Genomic DNA, 21,008 nt, shown 5'->3' on the forward strand with positions numbered 1-21,008 from the left:
ATCACTGTATGTCACCTGGAGTTGTCCTCTGTGCTATTGTACACATGTAATGTGGGTTTCTCACGATTTCCAAGTGATTCCGGCTACCCAGACCTATCCTGGCTGTTGACACCAGTGAGGAATCCAAGGACAGGGGCAGAGAATTGATACAATGAGGCACATGGACGGACCAGAAGAGTCATCGAAAGAACATTTGGGCTTCTGAAAGCCAGGTTTAGGTGCCTCCATATTTCTTGTGAATCCCTACTCTACTCCTCTGGAAAGGTCTGCCAGATAGTGGTGGCCTGGTGCATACTTCACAATTTGGCCCTCACTCGGCATGTGCCATTCCTGCAGAAGGATGGGGAAACAATGAACCTGTGGCAGCAGAGGACACTGAAGACAGTGATGAAGATTGGGAGAATGTGGACAACGGGACACATCTGATAGACCAGTACTTCCAATGACTGTCAGGTAAGACTGTAGTTCTGTTCACACCACCATTTCAATGAAGAGCTGTGTGGTAGCTATGACTACTAAGCACAAATGTGTGCATTCTTAAACCTGACACTCTTCCATCTGTGGTCAGTCGTGCCAGTGGTATGATGATTGTGAATAAGCTTATTTTCCCTGTGCAATGTATCCGCTATTTTGCCGTTTCAAATGCATGCCCACGTCAAACTGTGTCCTCATTCCATATAGTACTTAGCATTTGTTGCTGGGAATGTTGTGTGAGTTACAATGAGCTTACACAACCGCTCTGTGACTTCATTGTCCCTGACAATTTGGCCTGGACTAGGTGTTCCAGAGGAGGGACTGGCATACCGACAATATGTCATAGCTAAAATTGTGGTATCGTATCTGAGGCTCTTACATAAGTTGTTTCTCGTCACGTCTGGTGTTTTGAGTTATTTGCAGTGCAAACTTTTAAGTTGATCTGACCAATTGAATGTAGGCTGTTCTGTTACAGGGACTCATGTTGCTTTATTTCCTTTTACTTTTCATTTGAATGTCAGTAATGGTTTCCCTTTTTTCAGATGTTGGTGTGGACACTACTGTGAACTCATGGAATGCCTACAGACTGCTTTCTCACAGTTTGGTAGATGGTGACTTGTGGCATGCTCTTACACTGGTAATCTGTACCCCAAGCTGACTGTACTTTGGATTAATTAACACTTCAGATTACATTTGAACAGGATAGTAAAGGTCAATACATTGCATACTGATAAAATAAAAGCACAAATCCATCAGTTGTGTTTGTGTGTTTGTTGAAATTACAAAAAGGAAGGGATAGTGCAATAGAGTGGGGTGATAGTGGACAAAATCTTCAGTGTAGTAGCCCAGTTAGTTTGTAGCACAGGTCCAGTATCCATGGGGCCATGGGACAAAGGAGCAGTGACAGTCCAAAGTGTACAAGGTGTCTCATTGACACACTAGGGAGACATGTTGGTGAGGCTCACTTTCAGGCAGTGTTTTGGGTCTTGGCTACATTCTCTGGTGGATGACTGGCTTCAGGGAACGTTTGCGAGGTGGTTCTTCTGCAGAGGAAGGGTGCTGGTGGTCTGCCAGTCCTGTGGTAGGTCATCCTGTCCACTAGCTGCAGCAGATGTGGAGGGCTTCCCAGTACACTGGCTAGTGGAAGGGGCCCGCTGGTGTGTTGTTGCCTAAAGCATGATGGAAGCAATATCACTGAGCACCCCTGCAGTGGAGGCCATGGTGGCATTCTGGGCCTGCAACTGCTACATGACTTCCTTGTGGTGTTCCCTCTGCAGCCTCTCATTCTCCTGCAAGATGGTAAGTACCTGGCCCATCCTGTCTTGGGATTTCTGGTATACTCCCAGGACATGTGACAGTGCCTCCTGGGCAGTCAGTTCCCTGGGTTGGCCCACCCCTTGGCGCACAGATATCCTCCCACTGGCCCTGGCCCCCTGTGCCTCTGTCCCCTAAACTGTGTGCCCACTCCCACTGACACCAGGACCTTCTTCGTCTTGCCTGTGAGGTGTTGACTCTGGTCCCTGTACAGGTGGGCACACTGTTGATTGACGTGTCCTGGGGACAGAGGTTTGGGGACGTTGGGTGGCTGCTGTGGAAGTGGAGTCCGATGTGGGGTGCTCTGAGGTGGACTGGGTGTTGCCTGTGATGTCTGACTGACCAGTGGTACCAGATGGGCCAGGGAGATCTTCCAGAATCAGACATCCAGAGTGGCTGTGGTCACTGGGGCCTTGTTCTGGTGGAGGACTAGGTTCACGTGATATCATGAGTCACAAAAACAAAACTGCCAGAACTTAGCCAAAATTGCAACCCTGTTAGTGCCAACGAAGGTGGGAGAAAGTCGGTCTTACCACCCTCACCGCCATGCCTACAACAAACCACCCTCCAAATTACGACCCACGAATCACCTCAGAGGTCACTGAACGTCGGTAACCCATTGGCGGTGCGGACCGCTACAGTCGATTTTGCCACTCCAAAACAACAGAAGCCAACATTGTCCAGACTGAAAAACCCACACCTGATAAACACACCATACACCCCAACCAACAGCACTATAAAACACACCCCCACACAACCCACAATTCTTTCATAATTCAAAAATTCTGCTATACGTTGCCAGCCCACACATCTCAAGAAGTGCACACACAAACCACAGCCACCTATACATCCTTAATGCATCACACACCACACATCATACCACTACACCAAACACACACAACACTGCACTGAATCACTACTTCACAGCATCCCACATATTCACACAACTTGCACCCCCACAAAACATTCCAACCTCTGCATAACACACACACTACACCCACTACACAACTGGCATGTCCCCACAAAAGAACCCCTGTTTCACTTATGAGGAGTTGCAGGTCATGGTAGACAAAATAGTTAGGGTAAAGCCAAAGCTGTTCAGTGCACAGGTCCAGCAGATATCCATTGCCAGGAAGATGGAGCTATGGCAGAGAATCGTGAACACAGTGAACTTTGTGGAAACCTATCCACGAACAATGGATGACGTAAAAAAGAGGTGGGATGACATGAAAAAGAGGTGAAACGACCTACGGGGGAAGGTGCATGCAATGGCATCCAGGCACCTGTCCTGCCATTTGATAAAGTTTTGTTTTGACCAATGACTTTGTGTTTCACCACTGCGCATATTAGTTGCTCAATGTTCACCAGTAGCACATGGTATGTTTTGTTCAGTTGAGCCGCCTATGGGCTTTGACATTGCATTAGTCATTACATTCTGTATTCTGCCTATTGGCTTTGACATGCTGTATCCAGTCTAGCCGCCTATTGGCTTTGACATTGCATGCCTATTGACTTTGACATGATGTATTCAATTTAGCTGCCTATTGACTTTGACATGCTATTAGATATTCTGCCTATGGGCTTTGACATGATATTATATATTGCATTTTGTATTCAGCTTAACTGCCTATTGGCTTTGACATGATATTCAGCTCCGCTGCCTATTGGCTTTGACATGATATTATACATTGCATTTTATATTCAGCTCAGCTGCCTATGGGCTTTGACATGATATAAGACATTGCATTTTGTATTCAGCTTAGATGCCTATTGGCTTTGACATGACACTAGACATTGCATTTGATATTTAGGTTAGCTGCCTATTGCCTTTAACATGACATTGCATTTGATATTTAGGTTAGCTGCCCATTGCCTTTAACGTGGAGTTAGACATGGCAGTTGAGAATCTAAGCTGTATTTTTCCAAGCTGTGTTTTTGCACCAGAGAACCAAGATGTTTTGCTCTCACAGTAGACTAGACCTGATAAGAGAGAGTACATGGGCGTCGTTTCTCTTCCCTTGAGCTTGGGAACAGGAGTAGTCTTGGAGACCTGGCCAGTCTCCAAAAGGCTTGCTCAGTTTCCCAGGTCTGAGAGGAGGGGGCACACCTTTGTAACGAATGTAACAGGCTGCAGAGAGTCAGATTCGAATCTGCCGGACCTCGTGCTGGAGCTTGGCGCCAGCTGCCAGCATCCCGTGTGGGTAGATGACACTCTTTCTCGCGGCTGACAGGGGTCATCAGCTTGCAGACCTTAGAAAGATGTAGCTGTAAATAGTTCCTACACGGTGAAGTATTTGTTTTGCTTTGCATTCAATATCTTATAAATATAACCTGCTGTGTATATTGCAAACTGATATATTTTGTTTGATTAACGCGGACTTGAAAGCTACTAATTCGTCATTCATATAACAACAATAAAAGTCTTCTTTGACCTCAGAAGTGCATTTCTGTTGTGTTATGTTAGTGCTTAGAAACTAAATAAGAGGAAAGCACTACAGCACCGCACATATTCAGAGGTTGGGGATACTGGTTTTCCCCTAACTCGACAACTGGCTGTTGAATACAGGCTCACTGCAGTTCATTGTAGACCACCTTTAGAAGACAACACACCTACTGACATCTTTGAGGGTCTTGGTCAATGACCTGAAATCACACTTAACTCCTTCGCAGAGGCTTCTATTATAGGAGCGTTGAATCTGAAGTCTCAATGGGCCCAACACCAAAGAAACCTTTTGGATGTGATTCAGGTTTCAGAGGTGAAAACACAAGTCTGCAGTGGTGGCTGCTTGAGCTCAAGCTGCCCAGTGGCAGACCCTTCTCCCTTGCCCACCCAGAGCAGAAGTGATGATGGATGTGTCATCTGGGAGAGGTCGAAACCTGGCTGTACATACATCTGTTGGAGTTGTGGGCAATCTGTCTATCAATGAAGCCCTTCGTGCTGTCCAGAGAGGGAAGTGCAGCATCTCACAGATATCATCCCCACCATGTAGTACTACAACAAGCAGGGCAGAATGGTGTTCGCGTCCTGTACCAAGAGGCGATGCTCCTCTGGAGTAGGCTGGAGAGTCATACAATCTCCGTGATCATGACTGCTTGGCAAGGATCCTTAAACTCCAGGGCGGAGAAGCTCAACGTCGACACCTGGTGGATGGTGAATGGCAGTTGCATCCTGGGTTGGTGCAAGGCTTCTGACAGTGGGAAGAGCACTATCTGGATCTTTTCGCCACTGTCTAAAACATGCAGCGTCAAAACATCTGTGCATTGGAGTTCCCAAGAACGGTCTCTCTAGGAGAATTATTCAGGCAGGAGAGGAGAGAGAGACTCCCGTACACCATTCAACCACGGCCTCTCATTCCCAGAGTTCTGAAGAAGTTCAGTAATGACCAGGCCCAAGTCATCCTAGTGACTCTAGATCGGGTCAGGATATATGGTGCACAGAACTTCTGGGCATGAGCATCCGTCCTCCAATTAGGCTACTGCTTCAAGAGGATCTTCTGTTGCAGCACCCCAACCTGTGTATTCTACCCTCCATGCATGGAAATTGAGCTGCCACAGCTGACTGCATTCAACGGATCTCCTGAGATTGTGGATGTTATCCTCATAGCCAAGCATCACTCTCCAAATCTGTTTACGCAGGGCGGTGGGACAAATTTATAAAATTGTTTGGTGTACATATCACAGACCCCCCTACAAGCTAGGCTCATTGGTCTTTTGGTTGTTTGTTTTATTTTTGAGCTAGCAAGATCTTGCTGAGCAGATATTCACAATGTACAATTGCCTTGACAGTCGGGTCAGATGGCAAGGACGTTTTGCCCATTCGGTCCAGCTGGACATTTTCATCTGAGTCCTCTTTGGTGTCTATATTAAAAGTAAGGAATCTGCGATTAGAAGAATCCACAAAAGAACAAGTTGCTTATCTTTTATAAGTCTCTTTCTGTGGGATATTCTGTCTAACTGCAGATTCCTCACTGGTCTCCCACCTCCATGTTCTGTGAAGTAGCCTCTTTTTTACCATCTAAAAAACGTCCCAAATTAGAGATCTGTACACTGACAGTTGTTTTGTGCTCAGTGTCTGAGGGCGCAGAAAGGATCTATCAAGAAACTGACACCAGCGCACACAGGGTTGGCATTTATATGTGGCTCTGATCTGTCACTTCTGGGGTGGAACGAGGCCTATCCACAAGACCTCTGCTGAGAAAATGTTTGGATTCAGTCTAATGCCTTGGGGAATATTGTCTTCGGTTAGACAAAGTACCCACCAGAAAGTGCGTTACCAGAGGTAAGAAACTTGTTCTTCTTGATCACTATTATAAGAATGGTGTTTAGGTTCAAATAAGTTGTTTTAGAATCATGGGTCGTTTCGTTTATTTGAAAAAATCTTTAGAATTTTGAAAGGGGTAACTCGTTTTATGGTAGAATGACAGCTGATGATTTATTGATTATTTATTTAAGAGATTACAACTTCACTAATGTTATTATGTGTTTGTTTTTCGAAAGTCTGATGTTGCAGACCCGAAGATCTGGGTATAACTAGGGAACTGCATTGTCTGATGAGCTTCTAGAGCCTGGCATTATTTGTGCCACATAATGGGTTCTCTTCTGTTGTTCACTGTTCTCTAAACCTACTAAACATAAATATCGATGTCCGTTTACTTTTTCTGCAATACTGATGCCCAACATGCTATCTACTTTTAATGTGAGTTTCAATGTATTAACATTTTAACACATCAAACGTCAAGTATGGTTTTGGTGATCTTCGAGTTTTTTCATTTATTTGTTGTAATGCTTGAGACACAACTTGGAAATGCTTGGTCTTGGTGGACAATAATTGTAGCTCACTCTCCTGAAGATGTACAGAAGTTCTGTTCAAGCCTTACTGGTGAACAGTCTAAAAGGTTCTTTCGTTTGTTTTCTTTACAGGAATATCTTTCAAGATGTTCTGCACAGAGACACACTAGTGAAGTCCTTTTTGGATCAGGTACAACACATTTTTTCTCTCATCCTTTTCATTGCAGTTTCAAACAAGTAATATAAATATTTTTAGGATCAGGCACTAAAAAAATCACACCAAAAGATAAAATGAGAGCCAGTAACACAGTAATTTTGAGGGTTAACATATATGGGGCTTGTGCCTTGCAGGGATAACCGATTGTATTCTTTACTGACTTTAAGTGGGGTTTTGGTCAGCCCTATGTAGCCATTGGCATCTTTTCATCCATTAATCCTCATGTGACTCTTCTTGCTCTGGTATTTACCAGAGCCAGTCATGATTGCTCAGACAAGTAAAAACCTGTCCAATCAAAACAACAGACTGTTACATCATAAGGGCGTCACACACCAGTCAAGGCACAGTGAGGTAAGCAGTAATATTAAAATCCTCTTGTGGCGTATGAGGACAGTGGAGCAGAGTCAGACAGAAGCAGTGGCATTCTGATCAGATTGGCAATAGTCTTTTTAGTAGAATGTAATAGGGAACGCCATGACTTCTGTTGAGCAGAGCATGCTACTGGACTACTAGGCTGTAACTAGAGTGTAGCACCTCTCCTCACCTCCAATTTTCATTCACACCTGTTGATCATAGAGAAAGGATGCTTGCCATGTTCCATCTACCTCCATCGCTCCTACTACTTACTAGAAGCACTGTACTTATATGCTGTTTATCATAGTGTCAAAGAGCACCTATTATGGTGACACTTCCAGTCAATAAGAACAATGTGCCTTATCCTGGACTTTAAACCTACACATTGTTGCTACCAAGTGTGTCACTCCAATTAGTTCATTAAATACAAATGATGGCAGCAACAACCAGAATGTATTATGTTGCCATCTGAAAGACTTAGAACAGTGCCCGTGATGACATGGAGTTAGGTGGCCAATCTACCGGCACTAGTTCTAATACCATTCACAGAAAGTGATGTTCTGCACCTCATGTAGTGCTGTAAATGTATCTGTAGCTTGCTTAAACTTTGTTTCTGGAAAGCCTGTAAATTAATGGAACTGGCTTTCTCGAGTGCCTCCAATGCAAAGGCTAAATTGGAAATTGGGTAGTAGTTTTTAGAGTCTTGCAAGCCCATGCAGGGCGTTTTTTAAAATAATTAGCAGTATTATGCTCAATTTATCTTTAATTTAGTCGTTATAATTCTAATTCTAGCTACACATTAACAAATTGTAGATGGAAGCAAAATTGATCTTGGCTGCACAGCATGATGATGTAGGAGACAGGGGTCTCCTCCACATATAGATGAATTCAGTTCCTAGACAGTAGCACTAAACGTTCCTTTCTAGGGCAGCTAGAAATGCCCTACCACGCAGCTAAGAATTTGTTATAACAAAAAAATAACTTGCATATTTAGTCACCAGTCAACAGATGAAACATTCATTGCTCTTGGATCCATTGTTGGCACAGTCTGCGTTGGTACTGCCTTCGGCTCTGGCACCAAAATCTGTCCCGGTCCCTTGAACGTTGAAAAGGATCCACAACTTACTGTGGTGTCCGATTCTAAGTGTGAGTCATCTCCACCTCAAATGAGGCATCTTCCAGACCCCAGTGTTGTGCAGCCAATACTCACTCCCTCTGTCCAAAACCCTAAACCGTTACTGCATTGATGCTGCACCAACTATTAGCTCATACCCCAACCAGCTTGAGCCTTATGGAAATTACAGTGGGGTGAAGCGGATGTGTTTGCCCCACCCTATAATGAGAATAACTGGTATGAAGACCTGAAAAATGCCAGTGGACTGGATACCTCATCTGATACTGGGTTGGTGTCTTCAACCCCAACCCCTCCGCCCACTCCATCTCCGTACCTGCGATTGGGGCAAGTACAACCTTTGCCACGGTTAGTAGTTGGCAAGTCCTTGACCTCCATCTTCCCACCTTATGGGTAAAAACTAATGATTTTACTGAGGTGCTTCAGCCTAGCCACACACCCACCAAACCTCTTCTGCACTTCTAGTAAACCATGCTCAGGCCATCTGCCTAATCTGTAAGCCACATGTCGTCATAGACCAGCTCCTGGCAACCCAATGTTTTAACTCTGCATCCAACTACTGAGAGTTTGATGGTGCAGATGCCCAATAAAGTGAGCCCTACTACCTTTCCAACTACTCTTCCAGATGGGGAGTCAAACGTATAGAAACATGTGGTAAGAGAATAGTTTTGTTGGTCAGCCTTGCCCTGAGGCCACTCAGTGCCAGCTGCCTCCTGGGTCACTACACCCATGCTTTCCGCAGTATGACTGGTGAGATGTTACTGGCGGTTCTAGAAGACTTACAAGCTTCCTTGTCCCACACCATTCAGGATGGCTGGGATGTGGCCATGCTTATCATCCAGTAAGGCTTAACCATTATTAATTGTCTAGGATGAGCTGTTGGAACAAGTTTCACCCATCCTTCTGCGCCATGCATGGATGAGATCCATAGGCTTCTCTGGAGACTTTCAGGCATTCCTAATAGACATACCTTTTGACAGATCCTGCCTGTTCAGCAACAAGGCCGACTTAGCTCTAGAGCATTTTAAAACTAGCTGACCCACTATGCACTCTTTGGGCCTTTTGGCACCAGGTCAGCAATCTCCCTGACAGTTTTAGGGATATGCTAGTGGTTTGGTATCAGGCCCTGCATTGGCACAACATGCCTCCCAACCCTTTCGAATTTGGGGCTCTGGCCCCAAAAGACAATGACCGTTCCATCAAAAACAGCATATGTCGCAATACCCTGTCCCTCTGGCAGCAACTCCAAAATCTCTTTAATGTGCCCTGGGTGGCACACTACTACCCTATAGAGGGTAGTGTCAGCCACTCTCTCCAGGTGAGGCAAAGCATCACATCCAACAGATGGGGCCTTCAAACCTTCCAACAGGGCTATGCCCTACCATTCCTATTTGACCATCTGCCTACATCGGAATAGCTTTTAGAGGGCCATCACTCTGTTTTGCACAAGGAGGTGCAGGTTGTTTTGACCAAAGGGAGGGTACCAGTGTCGGAAATGGGGACTGGTTGTTATTCCTTCTAATTCTTTGTGCTGAAGAAAGATGGTGGCCTGTGTCCTATTTGAATTTCTGCCTTCACAACACCTTCCTGCGCAAGAACAAACTAAAGATGCTCACACTGGCACTGGTTCCATCTGTCTGGACCCAAGAGACTAGATGGTGGTGCTGGGCCTGCAGGATGTCTATTTTCGTTTTCCAGTCCTTCTGATCCACAAATGATAGCTGTAGTTCATGGTGGAACACCAGCACTTTGTTTGCTTTACTGCTTTTAATCCTCACCAGGGCCCCTGCTCTGTTCACAAAAGTCATGGCATTAGTCACTGCCTATCTTTGGAGGTTAGGGGTACCTTTCTTCGCCTACATTGATGACTGACTGTTGAAGGCGGGCTTACCACACTCATTTGCATACCATTCTTGACTACCTTATATTGTTGGGGTTCCCAGTCAAACTACTGAAGTCACACCTGACTCCTTCACAGCGACTTGTTTTCATCTAAGACATCCTGGATATGGTGCACTTTCGGTCTACGACATTCATGCTATGATCCTGATGTTTCAGCCTCTTTCCTGGGTCTCTGTGAGGATGGCTCTGAGGCTTGTTGGTCTACTGGCTTCCTGCATCCTGCTTGCCGACTATGAAATGATGACACATGGAAGCTTTGCAGTGGGATCAATGTCAGATTCCCTCCAGTTGTTGGACGAGACTGCAAAAGATATGCAGTGGAAGCTTCTTTACTGCAGCTACACCAGTGGCAGACCAATGTCCCTACCCTACTCAGAGTAGACATTGGTGATAAACGTGCCACTAATGGGTTGTGGAGACCATCTAGGAGAGATGAAGTTCAGAGTGCTTTGATCTCCAGCAGAAACCAACCTTCAAATCAGTTTGCAGTAGTTGTCTGCAATTCAGTTGGCATTAAATTCCTTCCTGCCAACCATCAAAGGGAGGCTGGTGCAAGTGCTCATGGACAACACTACCTCTGTGTTGTAGTGCAACAAGCAGAGCTGGTTGGGATCCTGGATCCTGTCCCAACAGGGACTACGCCTCTGGAGCCTGCTGGTTTATTATGACTTCACCATGGTCCTAAACCAAATGGCAGGATCTTTGAATGCTACGGTGGACAAACTAAGCCAGCAGTGCCTAACATATCACAAATTGCAGCTGCACCCAGATGTGGTGCAGGGTAGCGGGAAGAGTCTTGGCTCAGTCTTTTCGCACTGACAGGAACATGCAGTGTCAACCATTTTGCGCATTGGAATTCCCAAGATAACTGTCTGTCAGACACATATTCCTTCTTGAGTGGAGCTAGGGACTCCTGTATGCCCTCCCACTGCTACCTCTCCTGCTCGAGTTCTGAAGAAGATCAGACATGCCCAGGCCCAAATCAGCTCAGTGGCTCTGGATTGGGCCTGGAGCATTTCTAGGCTTGATCATTTGTCCTCCTATTAGGCTACTGCTTTGGGAGTATTTTCTGTAGAAGCAGCGGGTAGCGTCTTGCATATGGGGCTGTGCAACCGCACCTACATGGCAGCAATTGATCTCTTTTCATCTCCCTTCCACGATAGTTGATGTGATCTTGGCAGCCAGGTGTTCTTCCACTAAATCAGTGTGCCATGAGTGTTGGAGCAAGTTTATGGTTTGCTGAGGCACTCGCCAGATAAACTAATTGCAAGCCAAACTGTTGGATGCTCATTTTATCATTTGCCCAGACTTTCAGTGAGCACTCATAAAGGTTACTTGTTGGCCCTCTCTGCCTTTTTACGTCTGCTAGATCAGCAGAATCACCTGTTGTGATTTGTTAAAAGTTGCAACATATGTTCTCACCAAAGTCTTTTGTGACATCACAATAGAACTTAAATTTGGTTCTAACTTTCCTAATGTGTACCCCTTTTAAGCCCTTGCACAGTTGTTTATTATGCCTCCTGGCCTAGAAAACAGTCTCTAGTTGTGATAACATCAGGACGCCGCATGAGTTAGCTTCATGCCCTCTCGGTCCAGCCACATTATACCACCTTTTTGTCCTAGCAAACTAAGTACTCTGGCTGCGTTCCTGCAAGGGTAGTGATACCCTTTCATGTTGAACAAGTTATCACTCTTTAACCTTCTTTGCTCTGCTATATCAGTGGTAGAAGGAGATACTCCATTTCTTAGACAAAATAGCGCTGTGCTTTTACTTCGATCATACCAAGGAACATTAGGTGGACAATTAGCCCTTTGTGGGATCTCCTGAATCAGTAAAGGGCAAGGTGGGGCAGAAGTAGAGCATTACACAGTGGATAGTCACCTATAATAAGATCTGTTATGCATTTGCTTAGAAGCAGCCTGTAAGGGGCCTGAGGGCTCTTTCCACCAATAAGGCTGCTACTGTTGCGTTGGCACGTGGAGTGCATGTTCTGTAAATCTGTCAGACCGATACATGGGCAACTGCTCATAAGTGTACAAAAGAAGTGATAGAAGGGATGCTTGAATCAATCTCAGCCACTTGCAATTACTCACAGTCGCACCCCAGTCACTTGGACTGGGATGCAGCCTGAGCAATTACCAGTGGCTAAAATTAGTTCAATAATTCCACCCATCATTTTTTGTATACTTCATTTACATGGACATCAGTGCACAGGTTCATGAAACACTATTGCCTTGACGGTCAGGTCCGTTGTGATGCGCTTCTTGCCAGTTCGATCCTCTGGGACTTTTTGATATGAGTGATTTCACAGCCCCACGACTTTGGGAAGTACTGCTCACATCTCATTGTGAGGTGAGAACTCTGTGATTAGAAGTCTTCCTCAGAAGAAGTTGCTTGCCTTCGGTAATGCTCTTTCTGCTGGATACCCTATCTAACCATAGAGTACTCACCCTCTTACCACCTCTGCATTCTGTGGAATGGTCTCCTTTTCCATCTAAAGGAGTCCCAATTTATGAATCTGCACTCTGGTCTTTTGAATCTGCTGATGGGCTCACTGTCTGAGGGAATAGACAGACTTCCACAAGGAACTGATGTCACAATGCATGGGTGGTGCTTACATGCAGCTCAATTTGTCACTTCCAGAGTGGAATGTGGTTGATGTGGAGCCACATGGAACCACCTAATGGCACTCAGGAGCACTGCTTTGTGAGTTTCCAGGTCCTGTCTGGCATCTGGGGATACCCACAATGTGAGCAGTCTGTAGTTAGCTAGAGTATCCACCAGAAAGAGTGTTACAGGAGGAAAGTAAGCTCAAGTGCTATGTCAAGAAATTGGCTCTTGGGTACAAAGATAGAAGAATATTAACATGTTGTAACTTGTCACAAAGAATGCTTCAATCTGCAAAGTGCTGGAACCACTGTGTACTGATCAGTTTGGTGTTTTTTGTAAATTTGGAGGGTAAAGCATCAAGCTGTGAATACGAAAGACGATTAATAGAGCACACATATCTCACCTCCATGACGTCAGGTGTTACTTTCAATGTAGAAGACTCAGACAAGAGTAAAGCAAACTGTGCGGGAGATCAAATGGCTGCATGTCAGATAACTATCCATCATTTCTACTAAATCTTTACACTAAAACATTAAGGTGGTCATTACAACCTCGGCGGTCTTTTTACAAGACCGCCGAGGGACCGCTGTGCGGAAGACCGCCAGTAGTGGCGGTTTGCCGCTCAGCGTATTATGACTGTTGGCTGCTCTCCGTCCTTTTTCGGATGGAGAGCCGCCAACAGCCATACTGGCGGGCGGCAGGGAAGTGGAGGTTGCTCCACCTTCACCGCCACGCCAACAGAACACCGCCCACCGAATCACGTCCTGTGATTCGGCACGTCGGTGTTCTGTTGGCAGTGTGGTGTCGGCGGAGCAGCCCCCATGGCTCCTGTCCCCTCCCGGAGAATCGACGGAACAGGTAAGTCAATCGTCCATTAGGGGAGGGGGGTGGGGGGGTGTTGTGTGCGTCTGTGTATGTAGAGGGGGTGTGTGAGTGCGTGTATGCTTTTGGGTGTGTTGCGTGTTTTGGGAATGAGTGCGTGTATGTCTGTATGGATGTGTGCGTGTATGTTTGTATGTGGGTGTGCGTGTCTGACTGTGTGTGGATGTAGGCATGTATGTCGGTGTGTGTGCGTGTGTGTGTTGGTGGTGCCTGCGTGCGTGTCGTGTGTGTGTTCTGTGATGGGGGTGGGGAGGGGGGCCCTGCCACCTTTGGGGGGTGGCAGGGGTGGTGGGGGCTGTAGGGGAGGGAGTCGGGTGGGGGGTGGGGGAGACCCCTATCAGTGCCAGGGAAGGAATTCCCTGGCACTGATAGTGCTTACCGCCATGGATTTCATGGCGGTTCCAACCGCAGGAAATCCACAGCGGTAAGCCGGGTTAGGCTACCGCCAGCGGTATAGTGATGGCCGCCGGGCTGGAGACCCAGGTCTCCAGCCCGGCGGTCGTCTCCGCCCTGGCGAGCGGAACGGAGAACAGGCGGATGACCATGGCGGCAACCGCCATGGTCATAATACAAAAAAAAGACCGCCAGCCTGTTGGCGGTCTTACCGCCACTTCTCCGCCTTCCGCCAGGGTCATAATGACCCCCTAAATGTATTAAGCATTCAGTAGCCTAGTATCAGGTCTTAATATATGTCTGTCTTTTATAACTCCCCACTACTTCCAACAGCATCCAAAATATAAATGTAAAAAATGCAGATGCACAAAAGTACAAGAATCAGAGAAATACTCATAAATACTTAATGACTGTCCTGATACAACTGTTCACCATCTAGCATCTTCCCTTGCTTTTCACAAAATCTCACAATAACGTCCTACCCCTGTTGTAACAAATTGTACTATGAATTAGAGTACACTGTTCCAAACTACTCTGACTTCCTGGGATACCCGGGGTCTCAGGAGCAAGGGCCCTCAAGCATCACAATGGATGACTAGCATCATCATCGGGAAATGCTCCTCGCCAGTTCTGAACATATTAGTTGACTATTAGAACAGCACGGCGTAAGAACCCCCTTCGGGGAGCCCGTCAGGCATTGCAGTGCCGGCCTGGCGAGGAGCATTTCCCGATGATGATGCTAGTCATCCATTGTGATGCTTGAGGGCCCTTGCTCCTGAGACCCCAAGTCTCCCAGGAAGTCAGAGTAGTTTGGAACAGTGTACTCTAATTCATAGGATTATATTTGGGAGACTGTACACTGGACCACATAATCTCCCGGTCCCTCCAACCCCCCTTTTTTGTAACAAATTGTACTGTCATCCATACTGCAGAACTAGCATCCAGGCCATGCTAAATTGGAAAAACAAGGGAGAACCTTTTGGAGTGCTTTTGACCAGACTGACTATTTTTATTCTAGACAAATTACCTTCATAGCAGTATTTGGGCTTAATGCTTACAAACAAGATTCCCTTCTATTAGGTCTAATCTCTTCTTCAGAAAGTGAACCATCCCTGGCACCCATGTGTCAGTACAGTATAATCTGGGCACTACAAGCCCTAATTATAGGTCTCAAGACTAGCCACCAAGCTTATTGTGAAAGACAGGAGGCCATTTGTTAATGTCAATATTGATGCCCTTTTACTTTTTTGAAAGATTTGTCATGAAAGCTTCTGCACTAGCTTCACAGTCATACAAATGTTAAGATGTAACTGAAATTATCTTTTTTGATGTGTTGTGTATGGCAACCTGGTGAATGTAACCCTGGATAGCTGTGACACTGTCTGCAAATGTTTTCTGTGGATGTGCCCAATGTTCAACAGTAACTGACATTCAAATTAGCCAGTGTGCATTGCCTTCTAATAAATGCCTATGCTCTTTCCTCTCCTTTTGGAGGTGTAAGGCTTTAAATTTACTGAATGTTGATCGATAGTGGGAAGCTCCTTTGGGGGAACAACTGTTTGTGAATTTCACTGCTGTTACTCTTGACGGGTTGGTGCCTTGCTTTCACAAATCTACTACTGTGTCCCTGAGCTCTCAGCTTCAATGCTCAGATCATCTAAGCAGGAAACCTGAAGCTCTTTTTTCTGGAATTCTGCATCAGCACTGTGAATTGTTACAGACATTGGTTTGCTCTGTAATGTTTTTGGTGTTTACCTTTTTGGTTTTGCTACTTAAGAATCACTTAACTTGTTTGATTGTGATTCACAGATATAGTGTGGGGCTAGTGTGCATCAAACCCTAGACAATGATCTCACTTTTGCTTGCTGCTGCTCTAAAATCTTGGGAAGATTTGTTCTGGGTTCTTGATTGGGGGCGGTAGTTGGAGTAATTGCCAGACATGAAGATGCACAGCATCCAGAGCTCCATTAAGGTGTTATGTAACCCTCTTTTGTATGGTGTATCCAATACTACAATACAAAATATGTCTCATGGAGATCTTGTTATTGATGAATAAGCAATAGATTTTTGCAAAGCTTGGTGTATTTAGTTATGTGTCCTCCTGGCCGCAGCATTCTTGTTTAGTGAGTTTTTTTCAGGCTCCCTTATTACCTCAGCAAAGAGTGGTTCCAGGATTGAATAAGGTGTCCCATGGACATAATTGACATCACTATGCTATTTTCTCCCCACTTGAGACGTCATCAGAAAATAGCCCGGTTTGCAAGGTATACTCTACAAAGGTACCTTTTTAAATCTGTTGAATATGTCTACCCAAAGATTTTTCACATAATGAATGCTCCAAAGCAGAAGGCTGGATCTGAAAAACATCCTCTAAGAGCACTTGAGTGCTGGTAGGTGGCTCCATCATGGTTTCATCCCGCCGACATGGAGCATCATATAGGTGTCAACACTGCACTCTAATATTGATTCCTTTTTTCAGCATCTGGATCTGGAGATCTGCTCCTACCGATTTTGGGTATCCCTGATTCCTTTCCCCCAAATAAAAAGTGTAGCAGGAATGCCAATAACTACAGGCTTCAAACCATGTTGTGGTTGTTAAAAGCCATTCCCGACACCCAGGACATATTGCTTGGGGACAAGGACAGCAGGTTTTCATGTTTATTTTGTCCTTCAGACTAGTAGACCCAACCCCTTAAAATGCAAACCATTTGGCTGCACTTTTACAGGGAAGGAAGCTGTCTGCAGTTGAGGTAATATTTGTGTCTACATGTTAATGCTGTTTGAACTTGTATTTATGGTTCATTAAGGCAAAGCCTTTATTATTAGGATGAGCACTCTTATTAAACAGTGTACGGTCACACTGCACTTCTGACAGTGGTTCCAGTAAAAAATGTGTACACACACTTTTGAAAGTTTAGCAATATGAGACTATGTATAATGCTCCCGGAATGCTCTCTAATCGGATGCAAATGTTTGCAGAAGCTTGTAAGCAAGATTGATGATTCTTTGCTTACTGTGAAATTGTAGGTACTATTTCTTTGAAGCATCATTTAGTAAAATGTGTTAATGCATGTTAGTACTTTATTGTTGCAGGAGCTGGCAGGCCCTCGTCATTGTAACAAACATTGGCAAGAAGCAAAAAACAATAATTGGTTTTTAAAAAGCACATATTGCCATAGTACTTCCTGGCACTAAACATAACTACTGTGTGTGCCAATGTGCTCCTTGTGGAAGAGCAGAATGCCATCACTCACAATAAAGCCAGCTGATAGATGGATAAAAAGAGAAATAGAATTGTAATAACATCAACATATATTGGTTAATGCCAGACCTAATTAGAGGCCCAATTCTCAAAGAAAATCACAAAAGTGCACCCATGGTATATGACTTGCATTAGTGACTTTCATGAATGCAGAAGAATTTACAGGAGTGGACCAGGAGGTTCTACTCCTAGAAAATATTTGTGAACTGTATGCAAATATAGATTTGCTCGTGTGAAAATCTAATGAGCATTTACAAGTTTATTTTACCTCCAACCCCTTTTTTCCAACCCTGGAAGAACTTCTACTTCTGCCCTTGTCAGGAATACATTTTCCAACCTTTCTCAGTGGGGGGGAAAGATTAGAGAAGAGCTGGTGAAAATCCTTAAAACTTGCAAGTTAGTAATTTTGCACAGGATCAAAGGCATTCCAGCCCTGGAACTATTGCTTCTGCTTCCTCCAGCCCCAGTATGTAGATCTGCGTAAAGGTGGCAGAATAAAGAAATTTCTATAGTAGGGCTTGCAATTGCTAGTATTCAACCCCTACTGTAGTATTAGCTCTGGCATAATCAGAGAGGCTGTTAACATAGCTCTTACATAATGAGAGTGCTGCCATCATTTGTCGCTGCACTATATGGCACCAGAGGGACAAGTAGATTTATGAAGCAGCCTGTCCCATAGACAAGTACATATTTTGTTAAATTCCACACCCCTGTGTCTGGGAGCAGAAAAGACCCCAAGTCCAGCAACTAATTCTCCTTTAGGTAAGTGAAAGCCGGAGGATAAGACTTCCAAAAATGAAACACTAGAAATTCTAACAAGATTCCATTATTTTCAAGCACTCCTTTTTGCAGAGGAGATCGCGTAGTCTGCATCCATAGGACTCAATCTCGCCTTCATCATCCTCTTCTAAACTTAATCCGAATGTTGAAACAATGCGCCTTGAGTTCCCTAAGACATCTTTGCTTCTGCAGCTGGAGGTGGCCTTCAAAGATGGCTTGCTGCAAGTATTTATTTTGGCTCTGGTTTCCTCTGGTGTGCTTCCCAACCCCATGGCACGGTCGGGACAACACAGTAGCAGTGCTGACTTACCTCACTTGGCGTCTGCCCACTCTGCTTTCGCATCTCTGCTGAATGTCTTGCTGAGTGTTGCTCCATTGGCTCTACTGCCATGGATGCTGAATCAGTCGGCACTGGACCCAGAGTTGGATCCTTTGTAGTTGAGAGTATGCAGAATATTGTGCTACGTTACTGAAAAGACAAAAGGCGATGGAAGGAATGCTTACAATAAGTCTAACAACTGGCTATTGCTGGGTGTAGCTTTCCAACCCACCGTTCTTTTGCACACCATGAAACCTCTCTTTAGACCCAGCCATATACAAATCAGTCTTGGCTCTGGCCCAGTAAAACAATCTGTCTGAACTGCTAAGCCATGTCCCCACTTACCCGGAACAGCAGCAGCTCAAGAAAGGCTTTGGCCTGCTAGGGCCTCTTCCGTCAGGTGTAGCTAGATTCAGTGGCACAGTGAGCAAGAGACCCACATCTGGCATACCCATGGAAACTTGGGATGTTAAATCAAACCCACAAAAGGTGGTGGGAGAAATGTGTGCAATAGGTCTAACCACTGGCCATCGCTCAGGGTACCATTTCAACCCATCATTCTTTTGCCCACTATACCAACACAAATTAGTTGGTCTTGTTGCCGTTGTCACCTTGTGTTGGATGGTGTGCCTGATGTTGGCCATGTGATTTCTATGCCGCCATAGTGCTTAAGCTACACCCTACTGATGAGCCCCTTGTAGGGTGAAATAAGTTGGTGGTTGCTTGTGGTCCCTTCTAGGTGGGGCCTCTCCTAGCAGTTCAGGACAGAGTGTTCCCATGAGGAGCAGGGTTGGTACTGATTTGCATAAGGTGGGCCTTTATCTAGAGTGGCATGGTGGGTGAAAAACGATGGACCGGAATGCCACCTGAGCGATTGCAGTTGCTGAGGCTAATTAATTCAAGTATTCCCATGTTGTTGTTGCAATAGCCATAATTACTAAAGCACAGCTTTATTTTGAAGATGATTCCCCGGTATGCTGGTGCCCTTGACACCTCACTCAAAATAGAGTATTGATTCACCATAAGTTCCTTATGCTGAGGAAAATCTTTTATTTGCAGTTAGTTGTTACGAGGGCTGCTGAGCTGTGAGAACTCCATCTTCTGGAAAAGGAGGCAAAAGCCAATTTGCTCACAGAAATCCTTCAGCCTGGGTTCTCAAATTCTGTGCCTCTCTTCTTAAGTGAGGCACTAATCAACCTTGTCTTGGCAGCCAGGTCTAAACCCTTTTCAGTCCTAGCTATTAGCTTCCCCATTGCCAGACTCCATAAACTGGCACCTGGGGACTCAAGGTTTCTGATTCCATACCCTCCACCTGAAGCCCAATGGTGCAAGCTTCCACTTTTAATGGTAATCCTCACGCCCTTACTTTCTGATAAATAGTCTAAGGAGTTTCCCTTGCCACGAGGACCAGTGTCCTAATCCGCAAAGATGCTTTAATGAGGTTTAGTGGATTTTCAGTACACATCCAGGCTTTCTTGATGAATATGCTGTTTGAAGAGGACTCACTTTTTTGTGAGAAAGCCAACTTAACCCCGAAAACTCAAAAATAGCTGGCAGAGAGGGCTAGTTGAGCAGAGCGGAGTTGTCTGGAGGGGGCGTAGAAGGATGGGCGGTGGTTGAAGTAGGTTGGTCCAGTGTTGTGCAGGGCCTTGCATGAGTGTGTCAGGAGTTTGAAGGTGAGGCGTTTGTTGATGGGGAGCCAGTGCAGGTTTCTCAGGTGGGCAGAGATGTGGCTGTGGCGGGGGATGTCCAGAATGAGTCTGACCGTTGCATTCTGTATTCTCTTGAGTCTTGTTTGAAGTTTCTTTGTGATGCCGACATAGAGTGCGTTGCCCTATCTGAGTTTGCTGCTGATGAGTGCGTGAGTGACCGTACTTCTTGTTTCTATGGGGATCCACTTGAAGATCTTCCAGAGTGGGCGAAGTGTGTGGAAGCACGGCGATGAGACGACATTGACTTGGCAGGCAAACGGCAGCAAGGAGTCGAGAATGATGCCAAGGTTGCGTGCATGGTTGGTGGGGGCTGGGGCAGTTGCGAGGGCAGTTGGCCACCAGAAGTCCTCCCAGGCAGTGGGTGTGGGGCCCAGGATGAGAATCTCTGTCTTGTCCAAGTTGAGCTTGAGGCAGCTGTCTTTCATCCAGTCGGCGAATGCTCTCTGATGTCAAGAAAGAGAATTTCCAAACACAAAGACCTTATTCTTTTGTTTCCCATTTGAGTATGACACCCCTCCATTTTTCTGCCAAAGTAGAGCATTTCACTTTTTGAAATCTATATACCTTTTCTTAACATAATTGTCCCGGTAAGCAGCCTACAATGTATTTTAGTATCTTCCATGTATCTTTTCTTCTATGTCTTGTATGATGCTACTCTTCATATATAAATGTTCTGGCTATAATTGTTTCCACAGATGTTTCTATTAAAACCTGGCCTATCTCTGAGGAGCGTATTCCTGGCACAGTTTCTCCTAATTCTTCATAGGAAAGCCTTAACGCTGCTTAAATACATAGAAGATGACACGTAAGTGCAAAATGTGATAACTGTGAAACTTTGTCAAATGATCTTAAAGTTGTTTTAAGATAT

At 45.2% G+C, this 21,008-nt stretch overlaps 1 protein-coding gene across 5 annotated transcripts in view; it reads left to right on the forward strand.

Moving 5' to 3' along the window:
• The window catches only part of C9orf72 (C9orf72-SMCR8 complex subunit), a 228,434-nt gene that overhangs the window by 201,696 nt on the left and 5,730 nt on the right, over window positions 1–21,008 (forward strand). For all 5 annotated transcript variants that reach the window (XM_069240640.1, XM_069240656.1, XM_069240670.1 and 2 more), the window contains 2 exons: window positions 6,709–6,766; window positions 20,836–20,945. In XM_069240640.1, the coding sequence (XP_069096741.1) occupies window positions 6,709–6,766; window positions 20,836–20,945 (168 nt within the window). The remainder of the gene's footprint in view (window positions 1–6,708; window positions 6,767–20,835; window positions 20,946–21,008) is intronic.

Source organism: Pleurodeles waltl, chromosome 1_2 (assembly GCF_031143425.1).
Source record: "Pleurodeles waltl isolate 20211129_DDA chromosome 1_2, aPleWal1.hap1.20221129, whole genome shotgun sequence".
Classification (NCBI taxonomy): domain Eukaryota; kingdom Metazoa; phylum Chordata; class Amphibia; order Caudata; family Salamandridae; genus Pleurodeles; species Pleurodeles waltl.